General features: G+C 36.9%; 2 protein-coding genes across 2 annotated transcripts in view; one reads left to right on the plus strand and one right to left on the minus strand.

The window, feature by feature from the left end:
- The window catches only part of plcb2 (phospholipase C, beta 2), a 34,843-nt gene extending 20,158 nt beyond the window's left edge, over positions 1-14,685 (minus strand). Inside the window, exons 1-18 of the mRNA XM_053632841.1 lie at positions 12,281-14,685; positions 11,505-11,582; positions 10,568-10,636; positions 8,895-9,035; positions 7,085-7,164; positions 6,715-6,768; positions 6,549-6,624; positions 5,835-5,935; positions 5,477-5,637; positions 5,174-5,320; positions 4,393-4,550; positions 4,068-4,150; positions 3,895-3,979; positions 3,600-3,735; positions 3,338-3,516; positions 2,312-2,408; positions 2,066-2,150; positions 281-405 (exon numbers count right to left, since the gene is read on the minus strand). Coding sequence (XP_053488816.1) covers positions 281-405; positions 2,066-2,150; positions 2,312-2,408; positions 3,338-3,516; positions 3,600-3,735; positions 3,895-3,979; positions 4,068-4,150; positions 4,393-4,550; positions 5,174-5,320; positions 5,477-5,637; positions 5,835-5,935; positions 6,549-6,624; positions 6,715-6,768; positions 7,085-7,164; positions 8,895-9,035; positions 10,568-10,636; positions 11,505-11,582; positions 12,281-12,364 — 1,939 coding nt within the window. The 5' untranslated portion in view covers positions 12,365-14,685. The remainder of the gene's footprint in view (positions 1-280; positions 406-2,065; positions 2,151-2,311; positions 2,409-3,337; positions 3,517-3,599; positions 3,736-3,894; positions 3,980-4,067; positions 4,151-4,392; positions 4,551-5,173; positions 5,321-5,476; positions 5,638-5,834; positions 5,936-6,548; positions 6,625-6,714; positions 6,769-7,084; positions 7,165-8,894; positions 9,036-10,567; positions 10,637-11,504; positions 11,583-12,280) is intronic.
- Positions 14,686-17,012: 2,327 nt separating this feature from the next.
- On the plus strand, positions 17,013-18,536 carry LOC128612775 (putative transmembrane protein INAFM2). Its single transcript, XM_053633176.1, has one exon. The coding sequence runs from the start codon at positions 17,188-17,190 to the stop codon at positions 17,761-17,763; it is 576 nt and encodes a 191-aa protein (XP_053489151.1). The 5' UTR covers positions 17,013-17,187; the 3' UTR covers positions 17,764-18,536.
- The last annotated feature ends 2,655 nt before the right edge of the window (positions 18,537-21,191 follow it).

Below are 21,191 nucleotides of genomic sequence, written 5' to 3' on the forward strand. Positions count from 1 at the left end.
GTTCTTCTTGATTATGCCTCCAAGCTTCTTATTTTACTGGAAAGCTCAAACTCATCTTGAGCACCGTAACAAAAAAAACTTCCTGACCGTTACAAAGTGCTGCCATCCAAGGCTCATTCCATAAATGTTAAATAAACATCTCTTTACAGAAAGTACAGAATGCACATTTAGCTCTTGAATAGTCACAGTTTAATTGTAAACTGTCCTTCTGAGTTATGACCTATTGAGTATGCTTTACATTAATGTACTATGTAATGTATTCAAATCAAGAGGCTATTACCCATGGTCTGGTAGTTCAGTGCCACCATCTGACAGCCTACATTCCAGAAAGGCTGAGGGTTATAGTTAGAAGAGTCCATACGTGTTCCTTTGGGGTAGATTCGACTCATCTGTCTCTTGTTATATCTGAAGGATGCAGTAAAGGAATTCACTCACATGATTGTGTGAGGAGTATGGCAAAATCACAGACATTTTCTGGCTGGACATTGTGGAGAATTTGTATGTAATTGTGCTGTTATAACAACATGATAGGTTTCAGGCTGCATCCAAATGTGTATATGTGTATCAACTATCATACATTTTAAACTGTCAGAGCAATTCGGATTCTAACTAAAGCAATACACACATAGCAGGACTGGCTCATGTATAGTTGAGGCCAAAGGTTTACATACACCTAGGCTATTTAACACATTCAAACTCAATTTTTTCACAACTTCATACATTTCATGTTTCCATGCATTTTGTGTGTTAGATTAATTAGGGTATCTACTGTACTTTATTTATATAAGAGGTCATTTCAATATAATAGCTAAAATACAAATTTACTTCAGCTTTTAATCACTATTTCAGATTTGCAGTGGGTCAAAAGTTTACATACACTTTGTTAGTATTTAGTGGCATTGCCTTTTAATTGCTTGAACTTGAATCGAATAGCGTTCCACAAGCTTCTCACAATACTTCCTGGAATTTTTGCTCATTCCTCCTGACCGAACTGGTGTAACTTAGTCAAGTTTGTAGGGTTCCTTACTCAGACACGCTTTTTCACTTCAGTCTACAAATGTTCTAAGATCCTAAGATTCAGGTCAGGACTTTGTGATGGCCACTACAATACTTTTATTTTGATATCTTTAAGTCATTTTGTTACAGTTTTATAGGTATGCTTAAGATCATTGTCCTGTTAGGAGTCCCAGTTCCAACCAAGGTTTAACGTTCTGGCTGGTGTTTTGATGAGGTCCGTTAGTGTATCGAGATAATTTTCCTTGATGCCTACTGGGGCATGATGCCTGACGTCTATTTTTTGAAGTGCATCGGTCCTTTTTCCAGTAAAAACCCCACATGTTGCTGCCATCCCCATGCTTCACAGTTGGGATGGTGTTCTTTGGATTAAAAGCCTCACCCATTTCCTCTATATATAGCACTGATCATTACAGTCTAACAGTTTATCACACTGTTTTAACACAGGCTTCTTTCTTGCACAACAGTCTGGTGAATGTACATATTAGGTACATTTTAGGTATCTCATGCCCCCAACTCCTTCCCAAGTTCCTTTGTTGTGTTGGGGTTCAGTTGAAACTTTCGGACCAAAGTTTGTTCATCCCTACGAGCTCATTTCTACCTCTTTCCTGTCTGTGGGGTGTCAAGATTTTTATATTTGCATACAATTGTTTGCACAGATGCTTGTGATAGCTTCACTTGCTTAAAAATTGTTCCTCAGGAATAACTGGACTTGTGGAGGTCCACAGCACTGTCCCTAACGATAGGTGCTTTTAGAGCCACAGGAATCAGCCAAACAGAAGCTTCTAAGAGTCATTACATCAATTTCTAGAATCTTTCAAACTATTGGTGTAGGTAAACATTTTACCCACCGAAATTCTGATATAGTCAATTAAAGTTTAAATAAATCTGTCTCTAATCGATTATTTTAAATGACCTCTTATGTGAACAAAGTAGGTGCCCTAATTGATTTGCCAAAAGAAATGTATGGAACCATGATATATGCGCAGTTTTTAAAAAAATAATTGCTATGAAATTCTTAAAGTATTGGGCAATGAAATGTAAAGGATACTCGACAAACTCCACAGCACTCTTGGCGATCATTTGCTCTCCTTTGGTTTCCACAAAAGAAGAGATGGCATAGCTCTTGTTCTTTTCTGCGCTTGGAAAATTATACATCATCATTAATGACAAGTTTGGATATCTGTCATTACAACTATGAAAGGAAACTTAACCAAACACAGTAGTTATAGCATTATTATAGTGTAACTGATTTTGAATTTATAAATTTAAAAAAAAAAGGCTAGACATGACTCACTCTTAGAATTTTCAAAGGAGATGAACTTGTGTGGCTGAATATAGTTGACTATTGAAGACATCGCCTCAAAAGCTGTTACTTCCTGTCCAGCTGTACCCTAACAAATGCAAAAAGGATCCAAAGAGTAAACATAGTCAAATCCCTTTCATTTCAATTAATAACTGAACACAGGCAGAATGTTGCAAATAAATTGCAGTGCAATCTCAATAAGGGGTCATAATTTTACATGTAGGTTGTCATGTACTTATGACATATTATGCTATCACCTTATAGGGACAGAGTTATGTATATGTTCTCTGACTCTTTTTTAAATTACATTTCTTATTTTCAGGTTGAAATAAAAACTATGTATACTCTGGCCTTGTGTGAGTTTCATTTGAATATTTATAATATTTTTTATGAACACTTATGGCAATAACAGTCACATCAGCCTTGGACTCCCATCAGCCCTCACAGAGTACAACACATCACATGACCCTGCTACATGCCCTCTTGATCATTCTCGTTCACCTGTTTGGTGTATCTTGTTTTGACTTGGCTAGATTTGTTTCTTCTTTTTAAAAAAAAAAATTTTTAATAAAAGCCTGCGCTTGCCTCCACCTCATTACATTACAATACCATGACAGTTATATATATTTATCCTGACCTTAAATTTGAGTGAATTTGGTTTTGATGTTCTATTATGTGACCAAGATACACCAAATACACCAAGCTGCAAAGTGATGTGATGATGTTTCAGGTCACCCTAGTAAGTGTCATAACGCCAACCTTATGCCAACAAAAATCTGGCAACTGACTCAGGTATTATGTTAACATGACACTAAAATTGTAAAAAATAAATAAAGAAATAAATAAAAATGATGTCAATTGATGTTCTCATGTAGTGTTATGAATGTTACACTTACATAAAGTGTAACTGAAACTTTGAAAATGATTGGATATTCAGAATGCATTTTTACCCTACAAATCATACATAATCTTATAATCTGAAAGTAAGTGTTAATCATAATCGTATAATTTCATTACTTCATCCGAGTTCTTCATCTTTTCCTCATCTTGTTCCTCTTCCTCATGGTGTTCATCGTGATGGTCATCGTGGTGGTCATCATGGTGTTCGTCTTGTTCAGTGTTCTGGTTCTCAGGGTTCTCAGGGTTCTGAGGGTTCTCAGGGTTCTCAGGGTTCTCAGGTTTCTCAGGCTGCTCTCCTTTTTTAAGACACAACACACTTGACTGTTAAGGGTTAAGTCAACATGATTGCTTATATGAAACAGTCTGTGATTATTCTCACCTGCGTTCTCAGCAGGAGTCTCCTCTTGTGCTTTCTTTGGTGGAGGTTTAGCCGGAGCTGTGGCGCCCTTCTTGTTTTTGATCAGAATTTTTCCCATCAGCTCAGAAGGACTGGGGATCTGCTGGCCTGGCTTCAGCTGTATGCAACACCCAATACAAACCATTTGTGTGTAATAAACTCAAATACATGGCATATATAGTGGTATCTAGTAGTGTTTATGTTATGTATCATAAATCCATCATAAAACAATACATAGTTTTAAAACTTTGACCTAAACATGGTGGAAGTCACATACCGGATACTTCTCCAGGGGTTCAGTGAGTAGAGCCTCTCCAAATATGGTCCTACAGTAGTTAGCCATCTTCTCCTGCTGTTTGACTCTAAATAAACAAACACGAATTCAGAGAAATGTTCTAGCAAAATGTGAAATCTAGAGAATGAAGACGTGGGATATAAACAGTGGCTTACGTATCCACATGGTTCTCAAAGGAGAGAATGATTGGATATTTCGATGTTTTGAAAGCACTTTCTGCAATAGCCTCGATCACATCCTACCACCAAAAAAGGATTAAATGGTTATTCGTTGTGTTAATTAAATGATATGCTGAAAACTATGTTTGGTTGTTAGGCCAAGCTTGCATTTGTGTTAAACCTATAGCTAAGACATTTATTCATTCTCCGTGGCTTTACTTTTATAAACCTACTGTCTTAATCAGTTAAGTATAGAGATGGAAACATTTCATAATTTATATATTTCGATGATTGCACCAGCTCTGATTAGAGGAAACCTGACCCTAAAAAGGATCTCAGTTGTCATGGTGAAGCCGTGAGTAATGATTGGGTCTTCATCTGGAGGTTTGCCCTTCCAGCAGTCCAGCTCCAAACAACGGCATCCAGCAAGCAGACACTGGCGGTACATCTCTGGAGAGGAGGTACCTGAGAACTGACCGGCTTTGGACACACACACACACACAGAGACAGAGAGAGAGCGATTGTAATATAAAATGGAATAATATAAAGGAATATCACAAAAGCCAAACAAATATTTCTAAAGTTTACAAATTTCAGGAGTTCAACATTTAATACATTGTACTGAAGCCTACAAAGGGAAAGGATAAAACCTGTCGAAAATAATAAATGCAGTCTATTTAGTGAATGGTTACCAAGGGTGGGAAAAAATGTACAGAGAAGCTGTACTTAAATAAAAGTATGGGTATTGTGTCAAAATATTACTCAATTAAAAATAGAAGTACAGAGTCAAGTCTACTTGAGCGGAAGTATGTACACTTAAGCATATTCAAGTATTCAAGAGTAATGTTTGATTACCCTGATGAAATGGATGTTAAGGCATTAGCAGCAAAATAAAACTAGCTCTGTCATGCTTGCCATGATTAATAAAGCAAGCTGTGAATTTGATTGGATGCCTTAAAAGTAATAATAATAAATAAACAAACAAATAAATAAGCAAGCGAAAACAACGTACTATAGTTGTTTTCCAATTCCAAGATAAATTCATGGTAGTCTGCTAGATGCATATGAGTCATTGGATATATGAGTCATTTAAGTTGTGTTACCAGTGAGATAGGTGTTGTGGGAGGATTTGATGTAGTAGTGAGGGATGGGATGGTTCATTTCATGACACAGGGCCATTTTGTCTAATATCACAGGTGTTGTCTCAGGCCCCATTAGGAAGAAGAGTAGACCCTCTGGAGTTATCTGACCTGAAAAAGGCCAATATATATCCACTCTTTAAGCTTTTTAGAAGAAATAAACATATATCTGACGCAGATTCAAATACAGTATATATACTGTATATAAACGCTCCATATATCTTCATTCAGTCTTACTATGGACTCTGATTGTGTTAGTTGACTCACCGCGGTTAGCATTAGTAGAGGAGGGCTCGTACTTGTCGATGAGGGCCTTCACCTGATCAGGTCTCAGTGGGGGGTAAAGCTCTTCATTAAGCCTCGAGTCTCTCTGCTTCTCATACAGGAACTTGCTAAAGATCTCCTTGGTCATGTAGGGCTTGCTAGAACTGAGCATAATGATAATGATTAGCAGTCTATTCAAGAGCTGTGCGAAAGTGAATCGATTCATTTTCATTCAGGAGATTTCTCATTATATCGTTAATGCAGATTTCACAGGGTATGCTTTAGAAATGCTTTTTTTCTTAGAAAAGAATAACATAATGAGTACTGCCGTGAGTAAAATTTGTAGCAGAGAGAGACTTACTATGTGCTGAAGATTTCATAGATCTCTGGCCTAGGACAAAGGTTCAGCAGGAAGGTCTTGAATGCAGCTTCAGTGAACACCTCAGGCTTTATGGAGTCAAACTAAGAAAACACACAAAAAAATGTGCAAGGTCTATAATACACAAACGTACATGTGAAATATGAAATATTACACCACAGAGCTGTTGAACTTTCGAATTTGAAGGTGTTGATTCATTTTCGATGAAAGCAGCTCTGACAACAGAGCCGGCTCGAATTCAAATGATAGGTTTACATTAATGCACTCATTTCAACACAGTGTCGTTTCTATAGTAACCGATTATTCACATGAACTGTAACTATAAATGGTTAACTGTCATGAAGTGTTGTTTAACACATTTTAATACATTAAAAATTGCAGTTGTTGGTAAATCACAGTAGTATAAGATGAATACAACTGTTTTAAACAATAATCCCAGTCATTCCTTACTTTTACAAGTGCAGATGTACTGTATTCATAAAAATCCCATTTTTATGAGCTAATGTCAGTCACAAAATAAAAAACTAAACAACAAAAACTTTTATAAAATTCTAAACCGTGCATGACATAATAAAGGTCACAAAATAAATAATGTCATTATTACATGTAATGGCATAACCTAGTCTATGAAATAATTTAAAAAAAAAAACAAAATAAAAAAAAAACATACACAATTAAATTGATAAGCTCTCTCACCTTTCCTTTAGGAAGCTTTGCTGCTGATAGTGCACTATCAACCCTTTTCTTGTCAGCTGGAAACATCTTATAGATACTATGGCATAACGGTAAGGTTTAGATACACACAACAGTCATAACACAACCAACCATTATCATTTATCATTAAAAAAAAATAAAAGCTTACTATTTAACAGGAATCTTGCCATCCTTGTTGGTTTGCAGTGTGAGGCGAACATACCTATAACAGAATAGAATAGAGATGTAGAAGAAATGAAAAACATGAACAGTAAACACACCTGTTATTGAACTCCAAAATAATTCTTCTTTGCTGCTTTCATGTGTGTAGATGCCATCAGTCAAGATGACTGTCCCTGACAAATAATCCAGATATTTATTTATTTTGAAAAATTTGTGTTTATCATAGATTAAATGCTGAACTTATAGCCAGTGATCCTGGAACTGCACATATGGAGCATGTGTCCCACTTATCTAAAATGCAGCAGCAAAAATTTAACAAATAAGCCATATGTTTCTACTGAGACTTGGTTTCTTACAGTTTTTGCAGGTAGACTTGTCTGCAGGCGTTGGCCCTTTGGGGGTTGTAGGCAATGGCCAAGATGTCATCGGCCCAGTTCTGATGGAGGGGAAAAAAGAGTTACTGTTACATATTCGTGGTGTGGCCACAGATAAATTGCCTCACTTTTGCAAGGCCACTCTGACTCTGATAAGAGAAAATAATCATTATAATGATGACTTTTAGTTTTAAAATCAAGACACAGACATCCAGGAGTAGTGTTCCCAAAAGAGAGGAAAAGTTGATCAAACAAACAAACAAACAACCAAACAAACAAACAGTCAGTGGGAAAAAGGTCAGTGTTGCTGAATTCTGGCCAAAAATTATCAAAAAACGGGCGAGTTTTCAGTCTTTAACACCTCAACTTTAAGAAAAACATTTATATACTGTTTGTACTCAATACAATGTAGAAATATTTATAATAATAATAATATAATAATAAGAAGAAGAAGAACAACGATAATTCTAATAATAATAATAATTATTATTATTATTATTATTATTATTATTATTATTGTTGTTGTTGTTGTTGTTGTTGTTCTTGTTGTTGTTGTTATTAATTAATGAAATTAATGAAAGCTATTAATAAAGGTGGGCATAATGATACATTGTTTCATATTACTCATTTTTATATTGTATTTACTGTATGTTATATTAACTGCAAATGAAACATATATAAACATTTATAGCAGTCGCTTTTAGACCATCGCTGGGTTTGTTCCTTGCAGTATAAGAGAAATAGAGTTTCTCTTTTCACTATTACTGATTTTAAAATACTTTAATTTGTAATGGGAAGTGCACAAAAAAAAAACATTTTCTAAAAGAAAAAAAAATCAAAAAGGGGAACAACAATTTCTACTTTATATGTACAGTATAAGAAATAGATACTGTATAATAGAAAATGTACAGATGTCACCATGTGAAAAGGTTTTCCCAGGCTGAGATACAAAAATGTTGTTTAATTTGGATCTGATCATTAGCTATTTTATGGCACTATCCTTTCTGTCCATTCAGTGTCTCTTCCAGCAGAGGGCACAAGATACCTGAGCTTTACATGAGTAGCAGGAGTTTATCGCTTCATTAACCTGCACAGCCAGCTTGCATCCACTGTTGGCCATTTAAGTACCTTAGACTGAACTGTGCCTTCAACGATACACGGTCACATATTGACAGAACTGCAGACAGGATCTACACCAACGAGCAGGATATTAGAGTCATAAAACTCATAAAGTGCATTTGCCTAGCCTAGCCGCAGAAACCACAGCTGGTTTGTGTAGTGCATTAGAGCTCATAAATTTGTGGCAGCCTTCAGGCACAGCTTATGACTGTCAAGTGGAGATGAATATGAATTAAGAAAGTCAGTAAGGCTCTGGTACACGCTAATAAAACGGCAATAGTTTGAACAGTATGGTTATATTAGAGTATGATTTTATATTTCAGAAAAAGATGCATACTACGGTAGAATGTTTAGCATGCCAAAATAATAAAATGATTATAATTTAATCGATTTAGCATTTTATGGCCTTGTATTATTATCATCATTTTTATTATGATTATTGCTTATTTTAGTTGTTATTTAATATCCATGCTAGATAAACTACCTGGATTTTGTTATTGTTGTTTTGAAAACAGTATATATGTTTTATTTATAAGTCCGAGTCTATAAAAATTGACTAAACAATCTCACAATGAACCGTTTTGAATTCATTTATTTGCACATTTATGTGAATTTAGATTAGAATGGTCTAGAAGTTTACGATGGTGAAGTCAGTAATGAGGGAAATTCTTACCTGCACTATTTTCTCTTTGCCTGCAAAGAAGTTGTAGTAGGTGAGATTGACCATGTCAGGACCAGTTACGATGGTCAAGGTCTTGCTTAAGTAATTACTGTCAGGGAAGTCCATGTTGAAAGTGTTTCGAACCTTTTGATGCTGATGATAGAGAAAAGTTATGTCAAAGCTTTATAAATAAAGTAAGAACATTAAAATGCAAGCCTTGTTCATTTGTGTATTTACAGAGTGTTTGATTCATTCTTAAAACGGTCCAGACCAAGGCTTGAGGTGAGCTATTTTTCTTGAATATAAACGCATTACACCACTATTACAGTTTTAAAGTTAAGAGATTAAGACCATTAATAATTAAAGGACCTGCCCATGGCCAATTAAAAAAAAAGCTCATTTCAAAATTGCAGTACACTCTTAAAAATATAGGTTTTTTAATGGTTCTTTACAGCACCATAGGTTCTGCAAAGAGCCTTCTTTTTGTCAAGAACTTTCAGTTTTCATTGTTTAGGCTTCTTGAGTTGAGCTCTATGGTTCTTTGGATATTAAAAATAAAGGTTATTTATGGTTCATTATGCGTTCTTCAGAGTAGGGTATTGGTTCTTGAAGGTATCATCCCTTAACAGTTTAAAGTGAATTCTATAAGGTTCTTGTGGGACTGGAAAAGGTTCTCCTGGCATCACTCTTAAGAACCTTAAGAGTAAACTAAGTAAGGTTTTTTTTTTAGAAAATTAATGTTCATTGTGGCACTGCTGTGAAGAACCATTTCTGGGTTCTTTAACGCACCAGTAAATAGATGATTCTCTAAAGAACTTCAAAAGTAAAAGGTTCTTTGTTTAACTTAAAATAGTTCTCCTATGGCATCGGGCTGAAAACCTCTTTCTGGTTCTAATTAGAACCTTTATTTTTAAGAGTGTAAACAGAGCTGGCCAACTGATCATTATGAGTTTTCAAAAGTGTGCTTCCTCCCTGGTCTATATATTTCATTGGACACTTATCTGATTGGCCAACACAACCAGAATGTGCATAATTCTCTACCATATACTCCTGTTTATTTTTTAACTCTAGGACCTGAAATCACTAGTGCAATGGCTGAGAACTTTTAAACTCTAAACACCCTTGCATCTGCTTTTCATACAAAGGACATTTGTGAATACAAGCCAAGCCGAGCCAAGCAAATCTGGCTTAATGCAAATCTTCAACACGACAAGCCCAGCTGTTTGCGTATGTGTCTCTGATTTTGTGTGTGTGTGTGTGTGTGTGTGTGTGTTCTCTTATACAACACACATGTTGCTCTTTCACATCCCTTTCACTAAATCATATCACAGTAAAGAGCATTCAATTCAGATTGAACAAAATATAAACTGCTTTCATATAGGAGCTCCTCTGTGCTATCTCTATCTTGTCTGCTTCACATAAACCCTTTTTTTTCATACAGCAATTCACATGACTCAGGAAATCAGCCAAAAATGTAGTCAAAATATTGAAACGTCAAAGTCAAATAGTCTCTGTCTCACTATGTCTCTCTCTCTCTCTCTCTCTCATTTTCGTCTCTCCCTCTGTGTGCGTCTGTGCAAATTTATACAAATTGCTCAATCACAAGCTCTTGGGTTTTGTAATCACAGAACACAGCAAGCATATGATAGAACTTTTTTTATGCAATGAAATAAAACGGCATTTACTTTGGGCAGTTTTGCATATTTGCCTGTCCGTGTGTCCCGTATGGTCGCCACATCCACAATTTCTACTTCCTATGATAAAAGAAACCACACACAGACTAAGAATGCAGTATTATTGCCACAGATAAGTCTTAATTCAAATAAAACATTTCAACAATGGTAAAGACAAGAATGTAGCATTAACATTAAAGAACATAGCACAAGTAATATCCATGGTACCATGCAAAGAATCTGACTTGGAAAAGATTTTGAAAAGACCTGAACAAATATGAACATTCCACTAATGTATTCGTGTAATACATGTAATAATATAATGATGTTTCTGAATTAGCTAAACATGACATGCAGCGCATTAGAAACAGCACTCCTGCTGTGTTTCAGTATTGTCACAATGCTTTGACCCCAGACTCCAGTGTTTATTTGAATATCTGTATTCTAGGTATGGTTCCAGATAACATGCATGTCAGTGATAAAAATGTAGCTTAATGTAATTGCGACTTGTGGAAATGATCCAGTCAGCGCTTTTACAATCTGCAGAGGCAGCGAGAACAAGCACAGCACTGCAAGCTGATTTCCAAACCTTATTCGCATCAGTAGCATAGAGAGAATGAGTAAGAAAGAAAGAAAAAAGACTGTGACAGTAGTTGCGTTCATCTCTTATTCATGTCACTATCAAATTTTACCTTATTTAATCTAAATATCAAAAACATGAACTTAAATACAGAAACAAGGAGCTGAAAAACAGCAGATGTCTACTGCAGGTATTTAAACATTGTCAGAGTGACAAGGACATAACATTATAGATAGTAATTGACCTGCTCTAACACACTATGGTAAATAGAAAGTGAGTTGAATCGTGTAGGTTTAAGGAAGGAAATCTACAAGCTCTGCTGGACTCAGGGGATTCAGGACTGGAGCTTGTTATGGATTCACAGCTTACCTTGCTCGAGTTTAGCCAGTAAAGGAAGAATCCTTTTGGATCCACCTTCATAGTGACCGGCACAGTGCGTGACGAGTCCTGAAATTCGAACGCAATGTGTCAAAACAATGCGCACTGTATAGAGTTAAGGACAAATACAACCATGAGTTTTAGAAGTGAATTTATAGTTCTACGTGACTTTAAATAGAAATACAGATGAAGACTCCACATCGTTAGTGTGCATTGTACAAATCAGTGCTCAGTTGACATTTCCATACCAGAATCCTTCCGACATTAAAAAAAACATTTACTGTGTCAAAGAAACGATAGAACCAAAATGGGCTCAGTGATCAATGTGCACTTATACATCACTTAATCAGTAAATACATCGATCAGCAGATCAATCAATTAATTCATTAACAAAACATAAAGCTGAGAATTGCTTATTTACTTTTTTGTTTATTTTTGTAGTTAAGAATGTAGTTTTCTCTAAGTAAACAAGCACAATAGGACACTTGCAGGTAATTTTACTCATGTAATAGTGCTAGGATTTAAACATCTGGTATCTCCTCTATTTGTAAAGGCAAAACCAGACACTGTCTCACATACTGCATCTTAAAAACAGCCGCATACAACTAAAACATGACCGGATAAACTCTAAGATACCTTTCTAACAGTTTCTCATACAGAATGGCAGCATTATTTTTTATAAAAGTGTGAACTGTATATTAAACTTACAAGTATTACATGACATGTGGTTTAAAAAATAATAATACTAAAATACTTTGAATACTCACTTCTTTCCATTTTGTGAATCTCTCTCCTTTGACCAAATAGTCTTTGACCTCAGGCTCTTTGAGAATATGACGCTTCCTGATCATGGTGTCCTAGTCCTACTCGCTCTTTGGTGATGGAGCATCAGGACTGACATGCACACTGACAGCTGTAGGTCTGAAGCAACACTCCTAAAACCACCTTTCCTTTAATATGACTTGCAAATGAGCATTTCGAGGGTGGAGAACGTGACTACCAAAACACACCAGATGAATCGTACGAGTTTCACTATGATTGAATAATAAATGGTTTTAGAGTCTAATATGGATAACATACAGGCCTGAACAGTATATCATAATCATATGCACTGTATAAAAGATGTGTTGTATTGTACTGTGATGGATGGTGTTGTTTAAAAACATTCATTTCTTGTCTTTTCAACTGAACCTTTCATTTTTTTCTGGTTGTGGAGTTTTTATTGAGCGCATTTCATTTTGGTCTTAAACACACTTCTGATTGTAGAGATTTTAAAAACCCTGACTGTAACACACAGCCCTATTTTGTAAATATGTTCAACAGCAGTTAAAAGATTCATACTTTAAAATCTGTGTACATAATACTGCGATTATAATTATAATTCTGCTAGTAGAGAGTCTCTATGCATGGCGTTGAGAGAATCCTATAGGACTTGATAATGTTTCTCTACTTTTTTTTGCTTCCGATTAAATCCAAGTCTTTTGTAGGCATAAAATGCAACAATATAAGTTAAAAAGTAAGGTTGTTGGTGAATAATTATGAATTAGGAAGAAAAAGGAGGGGGGAAAAAGGTTCAATCATCTTTCTACAGAGTAGTTTGGGTAATAGTCAAATGTCTGAAAGCCCAACAATAACATGTAAATCATGGAGGCAGGTGTTAGCATGGAGACGACCTCTCCAAAACAGTCAGACACACTAAGCTATGCCATTCCTAACTCGAAACTATTATTTTAAATCACTTTAAATAGAAAGTTAGCAAACTTTCTATTTAAATTATAGTCTATTATTCTTTCCAATCTTTTTACAGTGCTCAGTGATGCTTAATTTCACACTGTTTATATAACATTTTTATATTTACTGAACTATATATATTTAAAAAAAGATGGTTAAACTCTGGTCTGAAGGTTAAGTATGATAAGTAATATTTAATATGATATATATACTTCTGGAAAGCGCAAGTGTGATATTACAAACTTTGTATTTAACATTAAACATGCATTTGTTCACTTTTTGTATTTTTTTATATTTGCAGTATATAATATGTATGTTTTCAAGGAGGTTAATTTCTAAGAGACTTTCTTTACCTTACATGAGGTTTTAGCATAGTCAACTTCACAAGTATTTCCATGCAGAGAATGGGCAAAAAGCCAATGTTATTCAGAATTATTCCAATTTTCCACTCAAACACAACAGACCAAGGTCTTGGGTTAAAGCATTCTGTTGTTATTGTGGCTGTGGGAGCTAATCAATACTGCTGCTTTTGCAAAATGCCCTCTAGGATTATTAGTGTGGCTTAAGCTGAGCTAAGATAAAGCTAAACATCATATTTGGTCACAAAAGAATGTTTTGTTGTGCTTGTACAACAAAAGAGAAAATAAATTGAATTCCATTCCATTATATCTAAAAAAAAAAAAAAAAGATAGTTTTGTACGTTTAAATCCATTACATGTGCAGTTGTTTTTGTTTTGTTTGTTTGTTTTTTCCATATTTATATCCCAGAGAAACAGGAAATGGTCAAAGGCAAAAAAAAAAAAAAAAAAAAAAAAAACAAAACAAAACAACAAAAACAACAACAACAACAACAACAACAAAAACATACGTGGCAGGGAGTCACAGAGAGAGTTTTGTTATGTTCTGTTCTTTTATGTGAGAGGGGCTAGCTAGTGGGTGGGACAAAAATAAAAAAATAAATAAATAAAGATGGTACTGTGATAAAACCATGGAGTAAAAACAGAATCACCAGAAATATATACATAAGGAAACTTAAATAACTGCAATCCAATTTGCATAGAGTCCCCTTGAAAAGTACTGGAACAGCAAAGCCAATATATTTCTTTTTGCTGTAGACTGAAGATATTTGGGTTTGAGATCAAAAAGATGAATATGAGAAGATGGTGTAGAATTCCAGCTTTTATTTCCTGGTATTTATTTGTAGATGTGTTATATGACATAGAGCATAACACATTTTGTATCAGACCACACCATTTGTAGGTGAGCAAATATATTGTAACATGTGACTGACAGGTGTTTCTTGGTTTTAGACTTCAGTTTCTCATTTTTTGTTAAAAAGGATAAGCCAAAATGAAGATCAAAGGGATAAGATATGATAAAATAAAAAATGTTATTGATCCCACCCTGGGGAAATTCCCTTGTTACAGAAGCTCAATTACACAAAAAAAAAAAAAAAAAAAAAAGGTAAGAAAGAATACACATTAAATAAGAATAGAATTGGGAAAAAAATGTATATATATATATATATATATATATATATATATATATATATATACACACACAATAGTAATAGAAAAATATGAATAATGGTAGTAAAAAATAATAATAATGGTAATATGTACACTATTAATATGTCAATGTATGTACAGATGAATACAAATATGAATATATACAGATGAGTAACACCTTGTTTATGTACAGATAAGTGATAAATTATTGCACAGTTAACATAAGAAGGTGAGCACCAAATAGTAATCAATTAATAAATGTTCATGATGCAGAATTATTGTGAATGTGTTGGCTGGTGATGCAAAAACAGCTAGCAGTGCTACATTATGTTGTTTTTTGCATTAAATAGTCTGACTGCAGTAGTACCTGCGGTAGCACTCCTTCTTGCACTGAAGGTGCAGCAGTCTGTTGCTGAAGGAGCTGCTCAGGGACCCCAATGTCTCACACAGGGGGTGAGAGGAATTGCCCATGATAGACGCCAGCTTAGCTAACATCCTCCTCTCCCCCACCACCTCTAGGCTGTCCAGAGCTGTCTATGGGAGAAAAGCAAGTCCTTTTGAAACTGAGAAAAGAGGGAAAATCAATCAGAGGCATTGCATAAACAGTGAGCATAGCCAATACAACAATTTGAAATGTCCTGAAAAAGAAAGAAACCACTGGTGGACACTGAATGGGTCGGCCAAGGAAAACAACAGCAGTTGATGTCATGAAACATTGAGAGCTGTGAAGAAAAAAACAAAAACAACAGTCAGTGACATCACCAATGACAATGAAATGACAACAGCTGAAAGAAACTGCACTACATACCTGGAAAACCAACACAAATAATACAACAGTTTGGTGATGTCAGTCGGTCACTGGCTTGATGCAGATATTGCAACCAAGGGATATGCAACCTAATATTAAATGTTATTTACTCTAAGACTATCTGTTCCATTACTTTTCATAAAAGAGTAGGGGTATAACCCTGGTGTCCAGGTGAAATTCCCCCATTGGCCCTTATCTATCATGGCCCCCTAATAATCTCCATCTCTGAATTGGCTACATCACTCTCTCCTCTCCACCAATAGCTGGTGTGTGGTGGGCGTTCTGGCGCACTATGGCTGCCATCGCATCATCCAGGTGGACGCTACACACCAGTTGAGGAGAGACACCCCCCCCCCCCCCCCCATGCAATGTAAAGCACTTTGAGTGTCTAGAAAACTGCTACATAAATAAATAAATCTAAGGAATTATTAATACTTTTGCTTGGCTAAAAATTGGACAGTCTGAAACAAAAGGTGCCATGTTATAAGTTGTTTAACACACCTAGATGTAAATATCAGCAAATGAAAGCTGAAATGTTGATCTATTAACTCATATTCATCTTTTGATCTCAAACCCAAATGTCTTCAGTGTACTCAAAAACAAACGTATTGGCCTTGCCGTTCCAATACTTTGGAGGGGACTGTACCTATAAGTTTTACAGTAGTTACTGACTAATATTCTTCAGAACATATAAAGTAACTGCATAAATAGCTGCGGATTTATATTGCTATCCAAGGTGCTGAATTTATGCGTCCAAGCCTCTCCTCACCTTCACGCCTTTGCTCTTGCTCACTAGCGTCTCACCTCGCCTACAATCTGACACCTTGTGGACATACAGTAACACCTATTGTTTATCTACAGTAAACAGACTGCTCCAGGGGGCATGCTAAGGCTACAGCACAGCAAATTAACAGACTTCAATCAATTACAGCCATATGCAGGACTGTAGTTTGTACACTATAGTGTGCAGAAATATTTCACTATTTGATCATATTCACGAGATGAATTATGCAATGCGCAATAAGTGATGTCCTGCATGCAATAATCTGATGCTCGTTCTGGTTCCGTGGGAATCTAATGACATCAGACAAGCTCGAGCTCACATGCTCTTGAGCACCTGAGCATCATCTCCCCCATGCAGTTAATATCCATTCGCTTTGTCATAGCCGTCTCTTTAAGAGCCCTCGCCCGCCCCCTCGGCTGTATTTTTAGCTGAGCAATGCTCTACAGATGTTGAACAGGACGAGCAGTGGTGCGTGTGCCATAAATGATCAGGCTTAAATCCGCACTTCTGTTAAATGATGCATCCGCGCGCTTGATCTCTTGATTTTGGAGACTTGATTTCGCCTGCGGGAAACTAGGCTGGATGCTACAACGACAAAAGAAACCCGCTGGAGCATATGAGGAGATGATGAGCCATCATGGATTCTGAGAAGGCTCGAGGAGCGAAAATGGACGGAAATAAATTGCTCTGAGCGACAAAGCATCGAGCAGGCCCCAAAGCGTCCGGTGCACCTTTCTTACGTTTTGGATCTAAAACGTCCCCCTTTTTTTCTTTTCCCAGACCCTTCAAAAAGCCTTCAAGACGGACGGAGTGGTGGAGCACCGAGGCAAAAACCGGGCCAACATGCGGGAGAGGGACTTCATGCCCAACACGGAGAGGGGCAAGCCGGCCACCTACACGGGGGACAAGAAAGCCAAGATGGCCGCGAAGACCAACAAAAAGTGGGTACGGCTGGCCACCGTGTTCGCCTACGTGCTCTCCGTGTCCCTAGCCGCGATCATCCTGGCTATTTACTACAGCCTAATATGGAAGCCGACGAGCACTGGGACTGGACCCGGAGTGCCTGATGGGTCCACGGGAAACAAGAACGTCTCGACCAGCGACAACAGCACGAGCGCAAATGGTACGCAATTAGACTTGGGGTTTAACGCGACCGGCGCCGGAAACGACAGCGCGGCCACAGAGACTGCGATAACAGCGCACTCCTACTCAACCGCCATTGAATACACGCCTGCCAGTGATCAGATGAAACAAAACGCGTTTGGACAGTACAGATATGATCAAAACTCGGGCAGCGTTACCGGTCCGACTGACGCAAAAAGGAAAAAGCGCGAGGCGGTACCGGAGAAATCCGCGTCCGCGCGCTCTCGAAATGAGCCCAATGATCCTGAAAAGACAAGAGAAGAAGGACTGGTTTAAGCTCACACGTACACGTACAAACCGCATGCTTCCGCATAAATGGTGTGCAAAAGCGTTACAATTTCGGCATACTATTCAGTGCGGTAATGTGCGGTTTAGGACGTAGCCTAAACTCAGTTTGGTGCATAGCGGTGCGCGCGCGCGGCCGAAGCTCAAAAGGATTCACGGAAAGATGGGAAGTATTCTACGCTTGGTGCATGGACGCCAGCTTGATTATACTAATGCACAGCAAAGACTTGGTTATATTCTTAAAACTTTTTTTTTTCTCCATGTAACATAAACTGTCCAAAGTGTAATCTTTCATTTGACGGCACATGGCACCTGTCTAATTCAAGACCCATTGGCATAACCACCCAGCTTCCCAAGTCACCTTTATGTGCTTGCATAGTTTCTAAACTGTATAGCCTGCCAGACGTATTTATTTATAACTGCAGCACGAAACTAATTAACACAGCATCTCAGTTTCTTTAAAACACTGATTTTTTTGTTTGTTTGTTTGTTTGTTTTTTTGGACCAGCTATTAAAAATTGTAAGAGGAAAATATTTTACATTGCATTTCATTGGAACAATGTCCATATAGCCTCCCAATTAACCAGGATTCCTAATTCAGAGGAACCTGTGTCGAGTTCCGCTCAGGTATGTGCAAATATTAATGTAAATGTATTGTGTATTTGGTACATATATATACAGTACATATATATAAATGTATATAGGTCACATGTAGTCTATTTGGAAAATGTACATAATGCACATGCTCAGGCGTTGATTGAGCTTTCAGCATATGCTACTTTTTACAAAAATCATGTATGTGTGTGTATATATATATATATATATATATATATATATATATATATATATATATATACACACACACACACACACACACACACGCACACCACCCCAAAGGCAAATAAATGTCCTTGCAAAAGCATGCATGGCTTCCATATTTTTGTAGAAATGACTAGCTATTGATGGTGCATAATAATGATAAGCATCTTATTCATATTCCTCCATTCAGAAGCTCTTTGGACATTTAAGGGTTTTTTTTCCTAAAAAGGTTTTACTTCAAGCCCTTCATTTAAAACAACAATCTGTTACAGGCTTCATGGAACCTACTTTCAAAACACAACAAAACTGAAGAACCCTTGGCTGTAAATTTATCCTAGAGTTTTATTATAATCTCTAAAGTGTTTATATTCTGTCCTCTGGTTGGGTGTTTTGTGTAACCAAAAGTGTTTAACTTCATCTTCAGCTACGCTACATGCTACCTTATTAAATAGTACACCAGAATAGAACTCCACCATCGATTACTATATAGTTCCCATAGAGTTTGACATACTGTTCAGTATGCTTGTATGGAATGTAACAGAAGCTCTGGATTATTGAAACACTTGATGGAGGGAAACAGGGCAGTAGGCAGACGAGCAAAGGCGAAACCACTTCTGTTATGTAACTCGCAATGTTATAAAATCAACGTTGTTGGACGCCTACACTAAAGGTAACAAAGTTTGAACATAAATGATTTCCCTTAAATCACAAATCAATACTACAAGAGAAATACAGAACATTTGTTTTAAAGCATTCACTGTAAATAATGGCAGGCGCAATAGTAAGTGTTTGATCAACAGATATGATTTATACATTACACGATTTATAGTCTGTGTGTGTAAGACACAGATAGAGAGAGAGAGAGAGAGAGAGAGAGAGAGAGAGAGAGAGAGAGAGAGAGAGAGTACAGTAATAGACCATGGTGTTTATGAGCCTCTATCAGGAGACATTGAGAGCTCGTTCATCTTCTGAGTCATTTCTAGCCATCTAGGATGTGATCAACATTTACACACACACACACACACACAGCTTAATGCAAGTCTGCATTGTATATAGTAGCTACACTGACAGCTGTTCTTGTAAATAAGGTGTCCCAGTAGGCTTCTTTGATTCAGCCTGCCTTTTAGCAAAGAAAAAAAAGTGATTAAGTCGTAGCATAGAAGCAAATCAATAGTAAGCACTGAGGGGCAGCAAATCTATCAAATCCACTGTCTAATTTCCTTGTGGCATGCTCTCTTTAGCTTGAATGTGTTGTGCATTGAGGATTAAAACAATGGTGAAGGACTGAAACTGCTGTTATGATACACTGATTCAATGCAATCAAATGTCTTCATGAGACTAAACCCTGGTTGTTTCCAGTGTACTGGCGCTGATGATTTCATTTTTGACAGAAAATACAGCTGGATGTAGAGAATTCCCAGCGGACATTGTCATCACTAATGAAGAAACGACTCTGAAGCATCCTGCACTCTCATTACCCCTATATTCCCATCAAGCCTAACGATCCACCGAAGTCTCAGCTAGGCCTGTGTAGTAAATGGGGTTCAAAGAAGAATTACATCTATAAATGTTAGAAGCATTAGCAACTGTACAAACCACAGCTCATAAAGTAAAAGCGTCTTTTGAAAGGGAAATTGCAAATGTGGTTTATGGGAGTTACGTAATAGGTAGGCTTTAGGGAGGCGCCCGAGGTCCATTACTGATCTGAATGAGACATTGGGACCAGTGCTGATGGTCCAATCCTAGACAGGAATACACACGCATACATGCATACACATACTGTAACTTTGTGTTCCTACACTTTCTGATCTCGAGTAACACCACAAACGACAGCTTGAGACATCCTCTCGAGTACCAGAGTAGCCCTGAGATTGATGTGTTTATGTGCGTGCTTGAGTTTATGATATGAGAGTGGGACCCAGGTGCAGCTGATATAATGCAATGTGCGTCAAGAGACTTAGCAGCCATTTTACAACAAACAGCAAGCTGCGCCTCCATGGCACATTTAAAGTGCAGGGAGCACCGTTGAAGAAATGACCCGGTGCATTTCTTTAGCTTCATTACTCACATAATCAGATTTATGAAGTGATTTTTGGCACTACTGGAGGAATGAAGCTGTAAGATGTCTTTCGATAGTTGAGACAATACCGTAACCTGTTCTCTTCTTTTTATATGCCTGAAAAGTGAGGTTTCAAGGCATAACGTACAATGTAAAGCATAAAATGATCGAGCCACTGATCGAAAGGTTACAATGACAGCAGTTCTACTGTATGAAAGGGGCAACAACCTGAGCCTGGATCAGCACCTTGAAAAATGGTAGATATATCTGACTCTCCATGACTCCATGTGAACCTCTTGCAGTTCTCTTCTCATTCATGCATAGGAATCATAACCATATAGCTTTATCAAAACAGCTACGAGATGACTGTTAAAGACTACTGTAGAAAAAAAGAGTGAAAAGACAATGTGTTGGCAAAAATGCGTACTGCGTGTAGCAAAGAAAGCAGGAGAAACATACTGTAACGCAGTGCTAAATTTTCAGTACGCTGCCAAGCAGGGAAGCTCATGTTTACTTCATCTAAGACTAGGGAACAGGACAT

Source organism: Ictalurus furcatus, chromosome 9 (genome assembly GCF_023375685.1).
Source record: "Ictalurus furcatus strain D&B chromosome 9, Billie_1.0, whole genome shotgun sequence".
NCBI lineage: Eukaryota > Metazoa > Chordata > Actinopteri > Siluriformes > Ictaluridae > Ictalurus > Ictalurus furcatus.